The sequence below is a fragment of the Erythrolamprus reginae genome, chromosome 1, assembly GCF_031021105.1.
Source record: "Erythrolamprus reginae isolate rEryReg1 chromosome 1, rEryReg1.hap1, whole genome shotgun sequence".
In the NCBI taxonomy this organism is placed as follows: domain Eukaryota; kingdom Metazoa; phylum Chordata; class Lepidosauria; order Squamata; family Dipsadidae; genus Erythrolamprus; species Erythrolamprus reginae.
This window is the reverse complement of record NC_091950.1, coordinates 239,270,376-239,285,210: the sequence shown is the minus strand read 5'-3', so window position 1 is coordinate 239,285,210 and position 14,835 is coordinate 239,270,376. Positions and strand designations below refer to the sequence as shown.

Sequence of the window (14,835 nt, the reverse complement as noted above, 5' to 3'; positions counted from 1 at the left end):
AGAGAAAGAGAGAATAAAAGAGAGATAGCAAGAGACAGCGAAAGAGAGAGAGAGAAAGAGAGAGAAATAATGCAAGAGAGGGAGAGAAAGCAAGAAAGAGAGAGGGAAGGAGGGCGAGAGAAAGAGTAAAAAAGAAAGGAAGGAAGAAAGAAAGGGATGGAGAGAGAGGGAAAGAAAGAGGGAGGGAGAGAGAAATAGGGCGAAAGGGAGGAAGAGAGGGTTTTTTTGTCCAAACTTTTTTAGCCCCCCCCGTTCCCTCCCCCACTCAATGTTCCCCAGGAATTTGTAAGTGTGAATAATGTGCCGCGGCTCAAAAAAGGTTGGGAAACACTGGTATATACAACCACTAATTGCTTTGTAATATCTAAGAATTTTACAAACTGGTCAGTCCTAGAGGAGATCAACCCTGACTCCTCTTTAGAAGGCCAGATCCTGAAGATGAAACTCAAATACCTTGGCCACTTATTGAGAAGGAAGGACTCACTGGAGAAGAGCCCAATGCTGGGAATGATTGAGGTGAGAGAATGAGGTGGCTGGATGGAGTCACTGAAGCAGTCGGCGTGAGATTAAATGGACTCCAGGGGATGGTAGAGGACAGGAAGGCCTGGAGGAACGTTGCCCATGGTGGGGTCACGTTGCCCATGGTGGACATGGCTTCACGATTAACAACAACAAAATGACAATATACCTGGTTCGATATTATTTCTTTATTCTCTGATAATTTTCTCCCATAATCTCTTGCTCTCTTTTCCTCAAATCATTCAATACTTTGAAGCATTAAAAACTTAAGAGGCCCTTCTTCAGAAAATCCATCCATCCTAAAATAAGACCCTGACTTATATTTTTTGAACCACGAAATAAGCACTTGGCCTTATTTTCAGAGAGGTCTTATTATTTGGGGGTGCATGGAACAAAACAGGGCTCCTCTTGCTATCTTACCTGATTTCCAGATGTCTCCCTAACCTTAACCAGAGGAAATGGTATTTTCAGGGAAGGACTTATTTTCGGGAAAACACAGTATTTAGCTTGGGTAATGGAAAATTGCCAAAACACCACACATTACTAGTGTGAATTACACATTATACAATGAATTACTAGTTCGTTGATCAGTGAAACAGGCAATTACTCCCAACCATAGTTCCCTCTAAGCTGAGCAGTGAGCAATCGCTTACTTAAAAATCATCATCAACTCAGAGTTCTTCAAACCTGCCCAGAAGCCGAGAGGGAAAGAGTGAGAGGGAAGGAGAGAGAGGGAAGGAGAGAGAGAGAGAAACAGATAGAAAAAAGAGAGGAAGGAAAAGAGAAAGAAAAAGAATGGGAGTAAGGAAGGGAGAAAGAAAATCAAAATCTAGTTTGAAACTAGCTCAACTATTTAAGTGGCATTTTGATATTGATAGAGTTGCCCTATTATGAGCTCACTGTTATAGACACACAGTACAGTATTTTATTTTGAAATTCTCTGAGGCAAAACAGGGTGGGGTTTTTTATTTGTTTGTTTGTTTGTTTGTTTGTTTGTTTGTTTGTTTGTTTGTTTGTTAATTTATTTAGTGCCGCTCAGACACTATACTTTTCTGCCCACCTCCCCAAAAAATTAGAGGGAACACTGCTCCCAACCAGGGCTCAATGCTACCTTTGTTCTAGTTTTCTAGAACTGGGACCCAACCTTGTCAATTTTAACACTTGTGGACTTCAACTCCCAGAATTCTCACAGCCAGCACATGCTGGCAGGAGGAATTCTGGGAGTTGAAGTCCATGAGTTTAAAAATGGACAAGATTGGACACCCTTGTATCTATAATCATACAAACCTGTCCAACTAAGAACAAGGCTTGTTTGTTCAAGGAAGAGAACCCAAAAGAGCCATTTTTGTAGGCACTGTAAGAGCACAACATTTCCTTATATCAGTTTTGATAAAACTGCCAGGTATTCAAGCAAGCACTTAAGAGAAAGCAAGGAGATACATGGCAGCAATATTCTCAGAGATCTTCTGGGCTGAACTCCAAGGTTCTATCGCCACTAAGCTATTTTAATCTTAGAATGTGCTTGTTTGCAACAAGAAGCCATCAGTGCAAACAACAATGAAACAATTAAGATTTGGGTGCTTTTGAAAGCATGCAAATGAAAGGACGGGGAAACACCCATGAACTCTCTCCTGGACACAGAAGAGCCCTTCACTCCTCCACCCGAAACAGAATACCCTACGAAACTAGACTCACTATCCTGAGTCTAGAAAGCTTACAACTCCGACGCCTTAAACATGATCTAAGTATTGCCCACAAGATCATATGCTGCAACGTCCTGTCTGTCAACGACTACTTCAGCTTCAACCACAACAACACAAGAGCATACCACAGATGCAAGCTTAATATTAACAGCTCCAAATTGGACTGTAAAAGATACGACTTTAGTAATCGATTTGTCGAAGCATGGAATTCATTACCAGACTCCGTAGTATCTTCCCCTAACCCACAACATTTTACCCTTAGACTATCCACGGTTGACCTCTCCAGATTCCTAAGAGGTCAGTAAGGGGCGTGCATAAGTGCACTAGCGTGCCTCCCATCCCCTGTCCTATTGTCTCTCCTATATCTCATATCTACTATTCTATAAACACATTTAACTATTTTTACACACTACCACACGCCTCCCAAAAACTAAGACTGTTCTAAGTTAAGGAAGAGAACCACGTTCTAAAATAAAATAAAAATAAAGAATAGATGCTGCTCACAATTAATAAACCCGATACCAGAAGTGATCAGGTTTCGACCAATGCAGCTGACCGTTTGTAACAACATGAAAAAGCTCCACTTTTTACATACAGATCACAATTTAAGAGATTTTTTTAAAGTTTATTTTATTTTCCACTTCAAATTCATACAAATATCAATGCATATACCTTACACACATCTCAAAAATATTCATAATTGCAAGTTTCTTAACAAATCTTTCATAACATCCCTATCTTATTAAGTTATCAGTCTGTATTCATTTTTCTCTTTCTCACTCCCCATCTACGCGCTCCATTCTTCCTGTCTATCTTCCTTTCCCTTTCTCCATCCATCCTTCCTTCCTTCTTCTCTCCACTCCACTACCCTCTCAAAAACTACTTCCTCTCTCCCTCTTAACCTTCACTTGAGTGACTTCAGTTGAAATTAAGATCTTATATTGAACAGACTGTTAATAATATTGTTAACTAAATTGTATTTATTGTGGCATATCTTTAACAAGGTTGATTCTGCTTTATCTTTTAATCATTGGTATACACTTTAAAATGGCTATTTACCATTTCCTTAAAAATTAAGAGATTTTATACAAAATCTGGAATTAGATTGACTGTACTGTATGTATGGTTATTTTATGATATCATTGTTGATTGTTGTAATATCAATATTGATATTATTGATTGTATTGTCTATTTTGATCGCATTTTTACCATTGTTGTAATTTATGTCTCTTGTTAGCAGCTGAGTCCGTTTGAAATGAGAGGCATATAATTAATCAATCAATCAATTAATCAATATAAGAATAAGTTAAAGCTAAGAAAGAAAATACGTGCACTAAACCTTACTTGAAAAGATGTTGAAGCAGTTTAATGCAGTTTAGTGCACTAGAGTGCCTTCCGTCCCGTCCTATTGCTCTCCTATATTTCCTATACCTTTCTTCTATTCCTATCTCTTCTTCTATTCTTTCATTGATATATTTTATTCCTATATCTTCTCTTCTATTTTTTCTTAGATATATTTTATTATGAGTATATCCTCTATAACTTTCATTATGTATTTTACTATGTGTATACCCACTAAAACCCTCATTGTGTAATGGACAAGATCAATCAATAATAAAATAAATAAACAAACAAACAATACTTAACACGCTTCTTTGGGAGTGGGCTCCCTTAACTTCCGAGTGCATTCCCCCCCCCTCCGTGTTTGCCTATCCAAAAAGGGACATCTGCTCATCAAATTCTACTTACCTACTCGTTAATATAACGCAGAGCCGGAACGTATAACACGAGTTTCCCACTCGGGAGAAAGGAAGCAGCAACGGCTTCTTGTTCCGGTCCCGGCAAAGCAGACAAGCCCCCGTGTTTTCTGAGCATAGACTTATGAAACAAAGGAGATGGGATTCACACCGATCACTTCCGGGTTGCATTGCGATTTTCCTTAGCATGCAACAGCAGCCAAGGGGAAAGCAAGAAAGGCTGAAAGAACGTTTACTGCAATTCTATTAAAATCATTATTCATAGAATATTACAAAATTTGGAGTAGATTGTGTATCTTGGTAAGAAAATGGAAATAAAAATTAGATAATAACATATAGATATCTATATGCATGTATGTAAGAGAATGTAAAAAAAGAGATACTGTATGTGTGTAAATAGTAATGTAAATAATAATGTAATAATAGAGTAGATTAAAAAATAGAATTTAGATAAGTAACTGTTATTAGTGATAGTGGTAGGAACTCGCTTGTAATGAGGAAAATTACGTGTTTGTTTTATGGTCTTTTGTATTGTTTTTAATCTTGAAAATGCTTAATAATTTTTTTAAAAAAAATCATTATCCCCAGCCTAGAATCTGTTTTGGGGAAGCAATTGGGAGGTGGAGTGATTATTTTGTCAAGTTTTACGAAAGGTCGTTCCAATCGTTAGGTAGCTTCGAGGGGCAAGCAATAAACAAGCACGATAACAAAAGCAAGGGGAAAAAATCTGCCATTCCTACGACGATCCAAAATTGCTTTTTTTTTCCAAGAGGCAACTGGACTCTCTGATTTTTGAAAAAAACCTATCTGAAAGTCCACCTGTGTCTTGAAGGGGAAAAAAAGCACCTTTGGAACAACCATGACCTGGGTGACTGAAAATCTCCATAGACATTCCGATGGCGAGGAATCATAAAGCCCTTATCAGATTCCCTAAAATTAATCGAGCAGAATTGGAACCAAGGGGCTGAACAGTGTGTTTTTTTCAGCAATCAGAACGACCCCAAGTGCTAATTCTCAATAGAAGAGTACAGTATAAGAAATGCCCCCTCCCAAAAAAAACCCTTCCCAGAGGGCTGAAATACTATTCTCCAGTTAAGGAAGGAGAAAATTGATGGGCTGCAACTTTCTCACAATACTTAATACTTATTATTACAAGTTTTTAACACTTATTAATACTTATTATAATAATAAGTTTTAATACTTATTAATACTTAATAAGTATTAATACTTATTAATACTTTTTTATTTATTTTTTTTTTATTTGTCTTATAAATATAGCATTGTATTGTAGTAATATGTTTAACATAAGTCTAAAGTAGAGATAGAAAAGATAAAAAAGACATTTGGACAGGAACGGTAGGCATAAAGGTGCACTTAATACTTATTAGTCCCTCCCTCTGCTTTTTGTAGTTTACGAGTGTTACTGTCATAGTAACATAGTATCGCAACGTTTCCCGCCTTCACTTTCTTTACTGCTCGCAGGAAAAAACAAGAAATAACATAATAACCCGAAAAGCAGCAAAACAATCGAGATAATGAAATCTTCCAACCAATCCGGGCACTGGGGAGGCTGGACCTTTTTAATTAGAACGCCAATAAAAAGCCCCGTAGCGTCATCCAATCGCATCTCTCCGATGGGAGACGAACTGACGTCAGGGAGAGTAAGAATCTAGCCAATGAAAAAGCAAACACTGTGGTCTCAACGGCCAATCGGAGATGGGAACAAAAAAATTTAAAACCGGAGCTCTGGCCACGCGTTGCCTGGTCGGTCTTGGATCTAACGGAGAGCGGAGTTTGCGGGTGCCCGTGAGGTATGGCGACGTCTCCCAGGGACAACTCAGAAGGGCATGTGGGTTGGGGAAACGTGGTTCGGGGAACGTGGGGATGGGCTTTGGAGTCGGGGCGGAGGAAGACCATGTTTTCTGGAGAAGGACAGAGTGGAAAGGGACCTTGGTGGTCTTCTAAGTCCGATTCTCTGCTCACGCAGGAGAAGACTATAAGGAAACTCCGGGATTAAAGACAATTTATCACTTAACATAAATAGCTGCACATCACTTTTTGGTGGGGTCTGTCATTCTGCTTTGCTCTGAGAGGCAAGAAAGAGGCTCAGCTCGATAAACTGTAATTCCAAGCGATTGCATTCTTCTGATGTTTGAGTCATGTGTTTTGCATTTGAAGTAGTTTATGGTTTGTTCCACAGTAAGCACCTGATCATGTCTTTAAGTCTTTCCCAAAGTGTGGTACACATAGCCACAGGGGCAGGGCCGCCGATAGGCCAGTATTACTGGTACTGGCGTCAGGGGGGCGGCCAAATTGAAAAATGGGGGGGGGCGGTTTTGGCCCGCCACCGTGTGCCGGCCCCTGGCGCCCGCAGCAGTCATTGTGCCCTGAGGCGCCTTCGCCCAGAACAATTCAATTAGCCGCCGGGAGACCCTCTCTGCCATCTGCTCCGCCGGAGAAAGAGAGCAGCCTGGGCCCACCGAGGGACGGAGAAGGGACGGAGCGGCGGACCCCCCCAGGAGAGGCGGGTGCGGGGACTAGATGCGCGGAGACCTGAGGTGCCACAGGCGGCAGCCAGGCAGCCTTTACCGCGGGACACAGGACCCTCCTCCGGTAAGGCAATCCTCCCAAGGGGCCACTGGTACGGGTGACGTTTGCGGGGGGAGGGAGGTCTGGACGGGACGGGACGGGGGGGAGACAGCGGGAGGTGAGGGGGGCTGGCGGGCAGGAGGGCTGCGCTGGTAGCTTCCCACAGGGGGGGGGGCTGCCAGAGGGGCCCGGCTGCAACCGAAGGGAATTGCTGGAGGGCGAGCGGGCGGAAGGAAGGTCACCACCACCCACAGGCGGCCCATTTCCCGGCTTCTCCATTGCCGTCTTGCCAAGGCTGGAGGCCCCGGGCGAGAGCAGCGGGGGCCTTTCTGGAGCAGCCTCCGCCAGGAGGACGAGGGCAGGCAGGCGGCGGCTCCCAAACGCTGCGGAGACAAAATCGGGCAAGAGCAGCCGGGCGGAGCTCATGTGGTCCTGGGGAATGGGAAGGCTGCGGCGGGCAGAGCAGAGCCAGGCCGGACTACGAGCAAGAGGGGTGGGGCGGGTGTAGGAGTAGGGAAGAGTTTGTTGGGGGTACGCGTTCAGAAAAAGCTCCGAAATACACCTTGCCTTTTCCAACTTCATATTTATGTGAAGTTGCGTTTTCAGCAATCGTAGACATTAAGTCGGGAAAAAAGAACAGACTATTGGATGTGGAACCCCATCTCAGATTAAAATTAAAATCAGAAGAACATAAGAAGAGCCATGCTGAATCAGGCAAAAGTCCATCGAGTCCAGCATTCTGTGTCACACAGTGGCCCACCAATTGCCCATGGGAATCTTGAGCATAAAGAGAAGGCAAGACCCTCCCTTTCCCTTGACCCCCCAACAAATGGCACTCAAGGGAATCTTGCCTGCCTCAACCAACATAGAGGCGGCACATGGACATCCGTTTCAATAACCACCCATACACTTGGCATCCATGAATCTGTCTAATCTGTCACGACCTTTTCTGGAAGTGAATTCCATAAACCAATGACCCTTCAAGTCACCCCTTAAACACCATCTTTCAAGGCTGAAGAGACCAAGGTGTTGCAACCTGGTTTTATAAGGGAGATGCTCCATTCCCTTGATCATTCTTGTTGCCCTTTTTTGCACCTTTTCCAGTTCCATTATATCCTTCTTGAGGTGCGGTGACCAGAACCAGACCAGATTTGTCATCTCAGCACAAACAATTTCATCCTTCTCAATGATCCATATGTGTTATTTATAATATAACTTTTATTTATATTTTATTATAAATAATTTTAATTTTTGTTATTATTTTGTGTATGTACCAAAAAAAGGAAAAAATAAATATATATTTTATTGTTATTAAAATACATCCACTTTTTTGACCAGGGGTACTAAGCATTACGAAAATTATAGAGGGGGTATACAGTACATATGTCAAAAGTTTGGAAAACACTGCTTTAAGATATAATTGAGTTCCTTCTATTATTAACAATAATACAGGCATAATTTTGGTTGTATGATGTTTTAACAGAGCAGACCCTAAAAATAACATTGATTTCTTTTCTCAACTTCTTTGTTTAATAGCATTATCTAACCCAGTGATTTTCAACCTTTTTTGAGCCGCGGCACATTTTTTACATTTACAAAATCCTGGGGTACACCACCAACCAAAATGACATAAATAAATAAATGAATGAATGAATGAATGAATAAATAAAATAAATTAAATAAATAAATAAAATAAAATAAATAAAATAAATAACATAAATAAAATAAATAAAATAAATAAAATAAATAAATAACCCCCTCATATATACAATCCCATGTAACATCTCCTTATAAATACAGTCAATCATCAATCATCCCTCCGCAAATTTATACCACTGTCTCATTTCTGGGTACTTCTGTCTTTCCCCCTTTTCTCTCTCATGTTCCTCATTTCTCTCTCTTCCTCCCTTTTTCCCTCATTCTCCCTCTCACTTCTCCTCTTTTTCCATCCCTCTCTCTCTCCCCCCCCCTTAAGTGTGTGTGTGTATATACACTCAAACTATTTCCAAAACCAGGTGAGGGCTGGGTTTTTTTTTCTCTTTTATTCTTTTCAAAAACAGGTGAGGGCTGGGGGGGTTTTCTTATTATTTGGGTGCTTTTTACCATATGCTTCAAGAATCACCTCTCTCTCTCTTTTGTTTCTCTCTCCTCTCATTCTCTGCCTCAATCATTTTCTCATTTCTCCTCTTTTCTCCCCTTTTTGTTCTCATTTCTCTCTCTCTCTCTCCTTTCCTCTCCCTATCTCTTGCTTTCTCTCTCTCCTCTTTTTTCTCTCTCTCTTTCTCTCTCGTGCACCACGCCGGCAACAGAGAGAGAAAGAGAGAGCGAGAGCGGAGAGAGAGTGGAGGGCGGCTTGCCGGTCCGCGGCCCCCTAGATCAGCGGCCCCGCATGGCCCCAGCACAGACTCCGCGGTTGCCTTCGCCTCCGCCCAAGAGGCAGTAGCCACATTCACCCCTTCGCCCTCCCAGGTGTCCATGGCGCTCAGCGCCCAGCCATTTGCCGCCGCCACCTCTGCCTCCCGCTACCCCGCCCGACTTTTACCTGCAGGAACGGGTGGCCAGGCACCACGAAGGGGGGCGCTTGAAGGCCACCACGGCGCCGTTATTGGCATCAAGGCGCAAAGCCACGCAGTCCCGGATCGCTCGCTTCTCCGGCCAGCAAGCCGGCTGCCTGGGAAAGCGGCGCACTTTTTAAACACACGCTTTTAAAATGCGGCGCTTTCCTGGGCAGCCGGCTTTGCTGGCCGGAGAAGGGAGCGATTCAGGACTGCGTGGCTTTGCGCCACTTCAAAAATTTCTGCGGGAGGGGGGGTTTCATAATGTCTGTGTGGGCGCATGCCCACGCAGCTTAGAAACAACAGTGGCCGGCGCCCTCCCACCGGGCCCCAAAAGCTCACTTGTCATCACCGGGAAGCTCCAGCCAGGCCGGGCTCGCGGCACACCTGACCATGTCCCGCGGCACACTAGTGTGCCGCGGCACACTGGTTGGGAAACACTGATCTAACCCTAGCAATTCCAAAGAGTTATTTTAATTTGTTTGTTTTGTCAAGTAAGTATTGCTGGTATACAAAGATATAATAATATTTATATACATGATACTAATAAAAAAAACCATTGGGACAGGGGAGGGAAGGCACACTGTTGCACTTATGCACGCCCCTTACTGACCTCTTTGTAATAGGGAGAGGTCAACAGTGGATAGTCTAAGGGTAAAGTTTGGGGGGTTAGGTGATGATACTACAAAGTCTGGTAGTGAGTTCCATGCATCAACTACTTAGTTGTCCTACTTTGCAGGAGGACAAAATGTTAGAAAGCAAAGAGACTATTTACATTCAGTTCTATTACAGTAGATTACTAGATCTTGAGCCTTTACTTTTTTAAAAAAATGTAAGAATGGGTACAGTAATTGAAAGTACTTGAATGTTTTTTTAATACAAAAACATCCTAGTTAAAATGCTCACCAATAGTTCCAGATAGGCTCTGAAAGATGCTTTAGGGCAGCTAATCCCGATCAGACCTGACAGTGGTAGAAGATGATTATTTGTAACTCAGGGTTGAACTTTGGGGTCCTTGATGTTCTCTGAGTTTGGTGCTCTTCTTGCAGATGTTTCCTTATCAAACTTAAGTAACCTCATCCGTGCATTGGTAATGATACAAATGGTCATCAATGTATATCTAGTTCGTGTGTTTTGGGGGCATTCATAAAAGCGTGGGGGCATGGGTCCAGTGCTTTTCATTGCCACTAGCTATTTGGCATTTCTTGGTAAGGTCACTGGAGGTCTTTTGATCCAATTGTCTAGTTACTGTTCTAGATTGTTAGAGGTACATAGAAAATAGTAACTAAATTTACTAAATAAACTAAAATAGTAACTATAATTATCAAAGATGTAGCAACTATCCTGTGATAAAAGCAGAGTGGATAAATATTGATGTTTTTTAAAAAAAAAAAATCAAACAAATTGGATTATTTTATTTAAATTGATGGTTTTTTAAAAAATTAAATCAGATTTCTTTGATTTTTATCAAATTTATTGTTATAAAATGCTTTTGGAATAAAAATCTATCTAAAGATAGTTTTCTATTTAAGATACATTAATAGTTTAGTTCATTCAGCAAAAAATGCCCCATTCCTGCCCCATTCTCCCCTCTGGATCTCCATGGGTTTCCTCCGTTTTTCTGCACTCTTTCCTGCCCCATTCTCCCCTCTGGATTTCCATGGGTTTCCTCCGTTTTTCTGCACTCTTTCCTGCCCCATCCTCCCCTCTGGATCTCCATGGGTTTCCTCCGTTTTTCTGCACTCTTTCCTGCCCCATTCTCCCCTCTGGATCTCCATGGGTTTCCTCCGTTTTTCTGCACTCTTTCCTGCCCCATCCTCCCCTCTGGATCTCCATGGGTTTCCTCCGTTTTTCTGCACTCTTTCCTGCCCCATTCTCCCCTCTGGATCTCCATGGGTTTCCTCCGTTTTTCTGCACTCTTTCCTGCCCCATTCTCCCCTCTGGATCTCCATGGGTTTCCTCCGTTTTTCTGCACTCTTTCCTGCCCCATCCTCCCCTCTGGATCTCCATGGGTTTCCTCCGTTTTTCTGCACTCTTTCCTGCCCCATCCTCCCCTCTGGATCTCCATGGGTTTCCTCCGTTTTTCTCCACTCTTTCCTGCCCCATTCTCCCCTCTGGATCTCCATGGGTTTCCTCCGTTTTTCTCCACTCTTTCCTGCCCCATCCTCCCCTCTGGATCTCCATGGGTTTCCTCCGTTTTTCTCCACTCTTTCCTGCCCCATCCTCCCCTCTGGATCTCCATTGGTTTCCTCCGTTTTTCTGCACTCTTTCCTGCCCCATTCTCCCCTCTGGATCTCCATGGGTTTCCTCCATTTTTCTCCACTCTTTCCTGCCCCATCCTCCCCTCTGGATCTCCATGGGTTTCCTCCGTTTTTCTGCACTCTTTCCTGCCCCATTCTCCCCTCTGGATCTCCATGGGTTTCCTCCGTTTTTCTCCACTCTTTCCTGCCCCATCCTCCCCTCTGGATCTCCATGGGTTTCCTCCGTTTTTCTCCATTCTTTCCTGCCCCATTCTCCCCTCTGGATCTCCATGGGTTTCCTCCGTTTTTCGGAGCCCGAGAGGGGGAAAGAGAAGAATGGCGAGAGAGCCGCGACGCACTGACACACGCGCGGCTCTCTCTCCATTCTTCTCTTTCCCTCTCTCGGGCTCCGAATGCGGTGGCGGCGGGAAGAGGAAACGAGGCAGTCCCGGATCGCTTGCTTCCCAGGCAGCCGGCTTGCTGGCCGGGGAAGCAAGCGATCCGGGACTGCCTCGTTTCCTCTTCCCGCCGCCGCATTCGGAGCCCGAGAGGGGGAAAGAGAAGAATGGAGAGAGAGCCGTGACACACCGACACACGGTGAAGAAAGAAAGAAAGAAAGAAAGAAAGGCAACTTCAAAGAAAGGCTCACTGAGCATCTCTCACTCTCTCTCTCTTTCTATCCCTCTTTCTTTCTTTCTCTTCCTTTCTCTCTCTCTCCTCTTCCTTTATCTCCTCTCTCTCTCTCCCTCTCTCTTTCTCTCCCCCCTCTCTCTTTCTCTCTCTCTCCCCCTCTTTCCATCTCTTCTTCTCACTTTCTCTCTCTTGCTATCTCTTTCTCTCCCCAGTTTCTCTCACTCACCCTCAAGCAGAAGCCAAGGACCCCCAGAGTGGGGCGGCAGGGGAGGCGAACGCCTCTCCGCTTACCAAGTGCCGGGATACGAGCCGAGAGGAGCCGGGCGCTGGATTGCCTTCCTTCCTTCCTTCCAGCGTCTTCGGAAGTTGCCGAAAGCGTCAGGGGGGCGCGGCTCCTCTCGGCTCGTATCCCAGATGTGAGCTCGGGAGACGAACAAAAATGTCGCTCCCCTCCCAGCTCTTATCTCGAGCTGCTCGCAAGTAGAGCAGCTCGTATGTCGGGGTTCCACTGTATAGTGGATTTCTATTTAGAGATCTCTGAAATATGAGGATGTCTTTCAAATGGAGATACCAAATCAAAACAGTATTGGTTTCTCAGATGGTGCAGTTATTTAACCTAATTTTGGGAGTATACCTGTATTAAAGCTAAGCAGAGAGAAGGAGCAAACTTTGAATTCAAGTAGGCATACAAAAATAGGACTACAACATTGATTTCATTCTGTATCATTAAGTTGTTTTGAACACCTACAGCCTTTTCTGTGATGATCTATCTCTAGCCTGTTCTTTCAATTTTCCCTATTCACCCCAGTATGAGTCCATCCATCTTCTGCTGGATTTCTCTTTCTTTCTACCTTTCCCAACATTAGATCCTTTTGTGTTAAATGATATTATAATGTGTAGCTAATCCACAGTTAAATTCACAGTCTTAAGACTGGTGGAAATCTAATACCGTATTTTTCAGAATATAAGATGAACCTTAGCTTTGGGGGAGATCAATAGGAGAAAAAAAATCTACCTACCAGATATTTATCTGGCTAGCATCTTTAGTCTGGTCACCTTATTTTATTTTATTATATTATTATTATTATTATTATTATTATTATTATTATTATTATTATTTTATTATTTTATCCCCTAGCTAGAGCTGAAAAAAATCATCTTAGGAAGGAATAGCAATAAAAACTAGCCTGCAAAGACTTAGGGCTAGAAAAAACCTTCAGAGTAGCAATGAAAGAATCCTGCAGGCCGGGAAGAGCTGGGGGGAAAAGCTTTGAAAAAAGCTACATTCAGAGGGTAAGATGCCCCCAAATTTTCAGCCTCTTTTAGGGGGGAAAAGGTGTGTCTTATATTCTGAAAAATACAGTAATTCAACTTCTAACCAAAGACCAAAGAATTATTAAGACAGTGTCTAAGAATATAGGCAGTTTCAAGTAGGTTAGTAGGGGTTCTTTTTTTTTTTGGGAGGATTTGGTATAATTAGGATGTTCCAAATCTGACAAAAATTTGAATATTCCCAGACATTGAGGAAGTTCTTTAAGTATTGCTCTGAGGGCTACAATCACATTTGATATAATGGATATACAGTGATCCCCCGGTTATTGCGTTCCCGACCATTGCGAACAGGCTAATTTGCGATTTTTCAACTCGGAAGTAAAAACACCATCTGCGCATGCGTGCCCTTTTTTTCTATGGCCACGCATGCGTAGATGGCGCCGGGCAGATCAGCTGCTGGGCGGCTTCCCTGGGTCTTCCCCCTCTTGCTGGCGGGAGGGCGAGAAGCCCCCCCCAGCACCTGGCATTCGCCGCTCGCCCCGCCCTTCGCCCGGCCACCCGCCCTTCGCTCGCTGCTCGCCCGGCCACCCGGGTTCGTTTGGCTTGAGGGCTCAGTTGGGAAGGCGCGCGGGTGTTTTAAAATGTCGCCGCCGACATGGGGGGCTTGCTAGCACCACCCCAAACCCGGGTTGGGGGTTCGGGGGGGTGCTAGCGAGCCCCCCATGTCGGCGGCGACGTTTTAAAACACCCGCGCGCCTTCCCAACTGAGCCCTCAAGCCAAGCGCAGAAGTTCGCCTTTGGTGCTTGGCTTGAGGGCTCAGTTGGGAAGGCGCGCGGGTGTTTTAAAACGTTGCCGCCGACATGGGGGGCTTGCTAGCACCCCCCCCCAAAACCGGGTTGGGGGTTCGGGGGGGTGCTAGCGAGCCCCCCATGTCGGCGGCGACGTTTTAAAACACCCGCACGCCTTCCCAACTGAGCCCTCAAGCCAAGCGCCAAAGGCGAACTTCTGAGCTTGGCTTGAGGGCTCAGTTGGGAAGCCGCGCGGGTGCTTTAAAACGTCGCCACCGGCATGGGAGGCTTCCTAGCAGCCCCCGGACCCCCAACCTTGGAACGGCGGGCGCGGCAGCAGCGAGGAGTTTGCGTGGGCGGCGGGGAAACCCCAATCTTCGGCTCCTCGCTGCTGCGACGGAAGTAAAAACACCATCTGCGCATGCGCAGATGGTGTTTTTACTTCCGCAGCGCTACTTCGCGAAAACCCGCTCATTGCGGGGGGTCCTGGAACAGAACCCTCGCAATGATCAGGGGATCACTGTAATATAATATAATATATATTCAGTTGTGATCTGCAACTTCCAGTGTTTCACAATGTTGTTGTTGTTGTTGTTGTTATTATTATTATTATTATTATTATTATTATTATTATTATTATGTATTAGTAGTAGTAAAGTCTACATAGAAGAAACACAAGATTGTGATCCACAGTTGTCCTCTAACCCAGAAGTCACAAAGCAAACCACTGAAGGACATCAGTGTGCCTTGAATTTATTGGAAGAATTAAAAGAAGGTA

At 44.1% G+C, this 14,835-nt stretch overlaps 2 protein-coding genes across 6 annotated transcripts in view; one reads left to right on the top strand and one right to left on the bottom strand.

The window, feature by feature from the left end:
• Nucleotides 1-4,052, bottom strand: part of ESF1 (ESF1 nucleolar pre-rRNA processing protein homolog) — a 112,889-nt gene extending 108,837 nt beyond the window's left edge. The window contains exon 1 of one of the 2 annotated variants that reach the window (XM_070732622.1): nucleotides 3,972-4,052. The gene's annotated coding sequence lies outside the window, so the exon portion shown is untranslated. The remainder of the gene's footprint in view (nucleotides 1-3,971) is intronic. The other variant, XM_070732623.1, reaches the window with a different exon arrangement.
• Nucleotides 4,053-5,651: 1,599 nt separating this feature from the next.
• Nucleotides 5,652-14,835, top strand: part of LOC139156693 (uncharacterized) — a 36,186-nt gene continuing 27,002 nt past the window's right edge. The window contains exons 1-2 of one of the 4 annotated variants that reach the window (XR_011557368.1): nucleotides 5,652-5,790; nucleotides 14,705-14,832. Coding sequence is in view for 3 of the 4 variants with exons in the window: in XM_070732618.1 (XP_070588719.1) it covers nucleotides 5,696-5,790; nucleotides 14,705-14,832 (223 nt within the window). In the remaining variant the exon portion in view is untranslated. The remainder of the gene's footprint in view (nucleotides 5,791-14,704; nucleotides 14,833-14,835) is intronic. The other 3 variants (XM_070732619.1, XM_070732618.1, XM_070732620.1) reach the window with 3 other exon arrangements.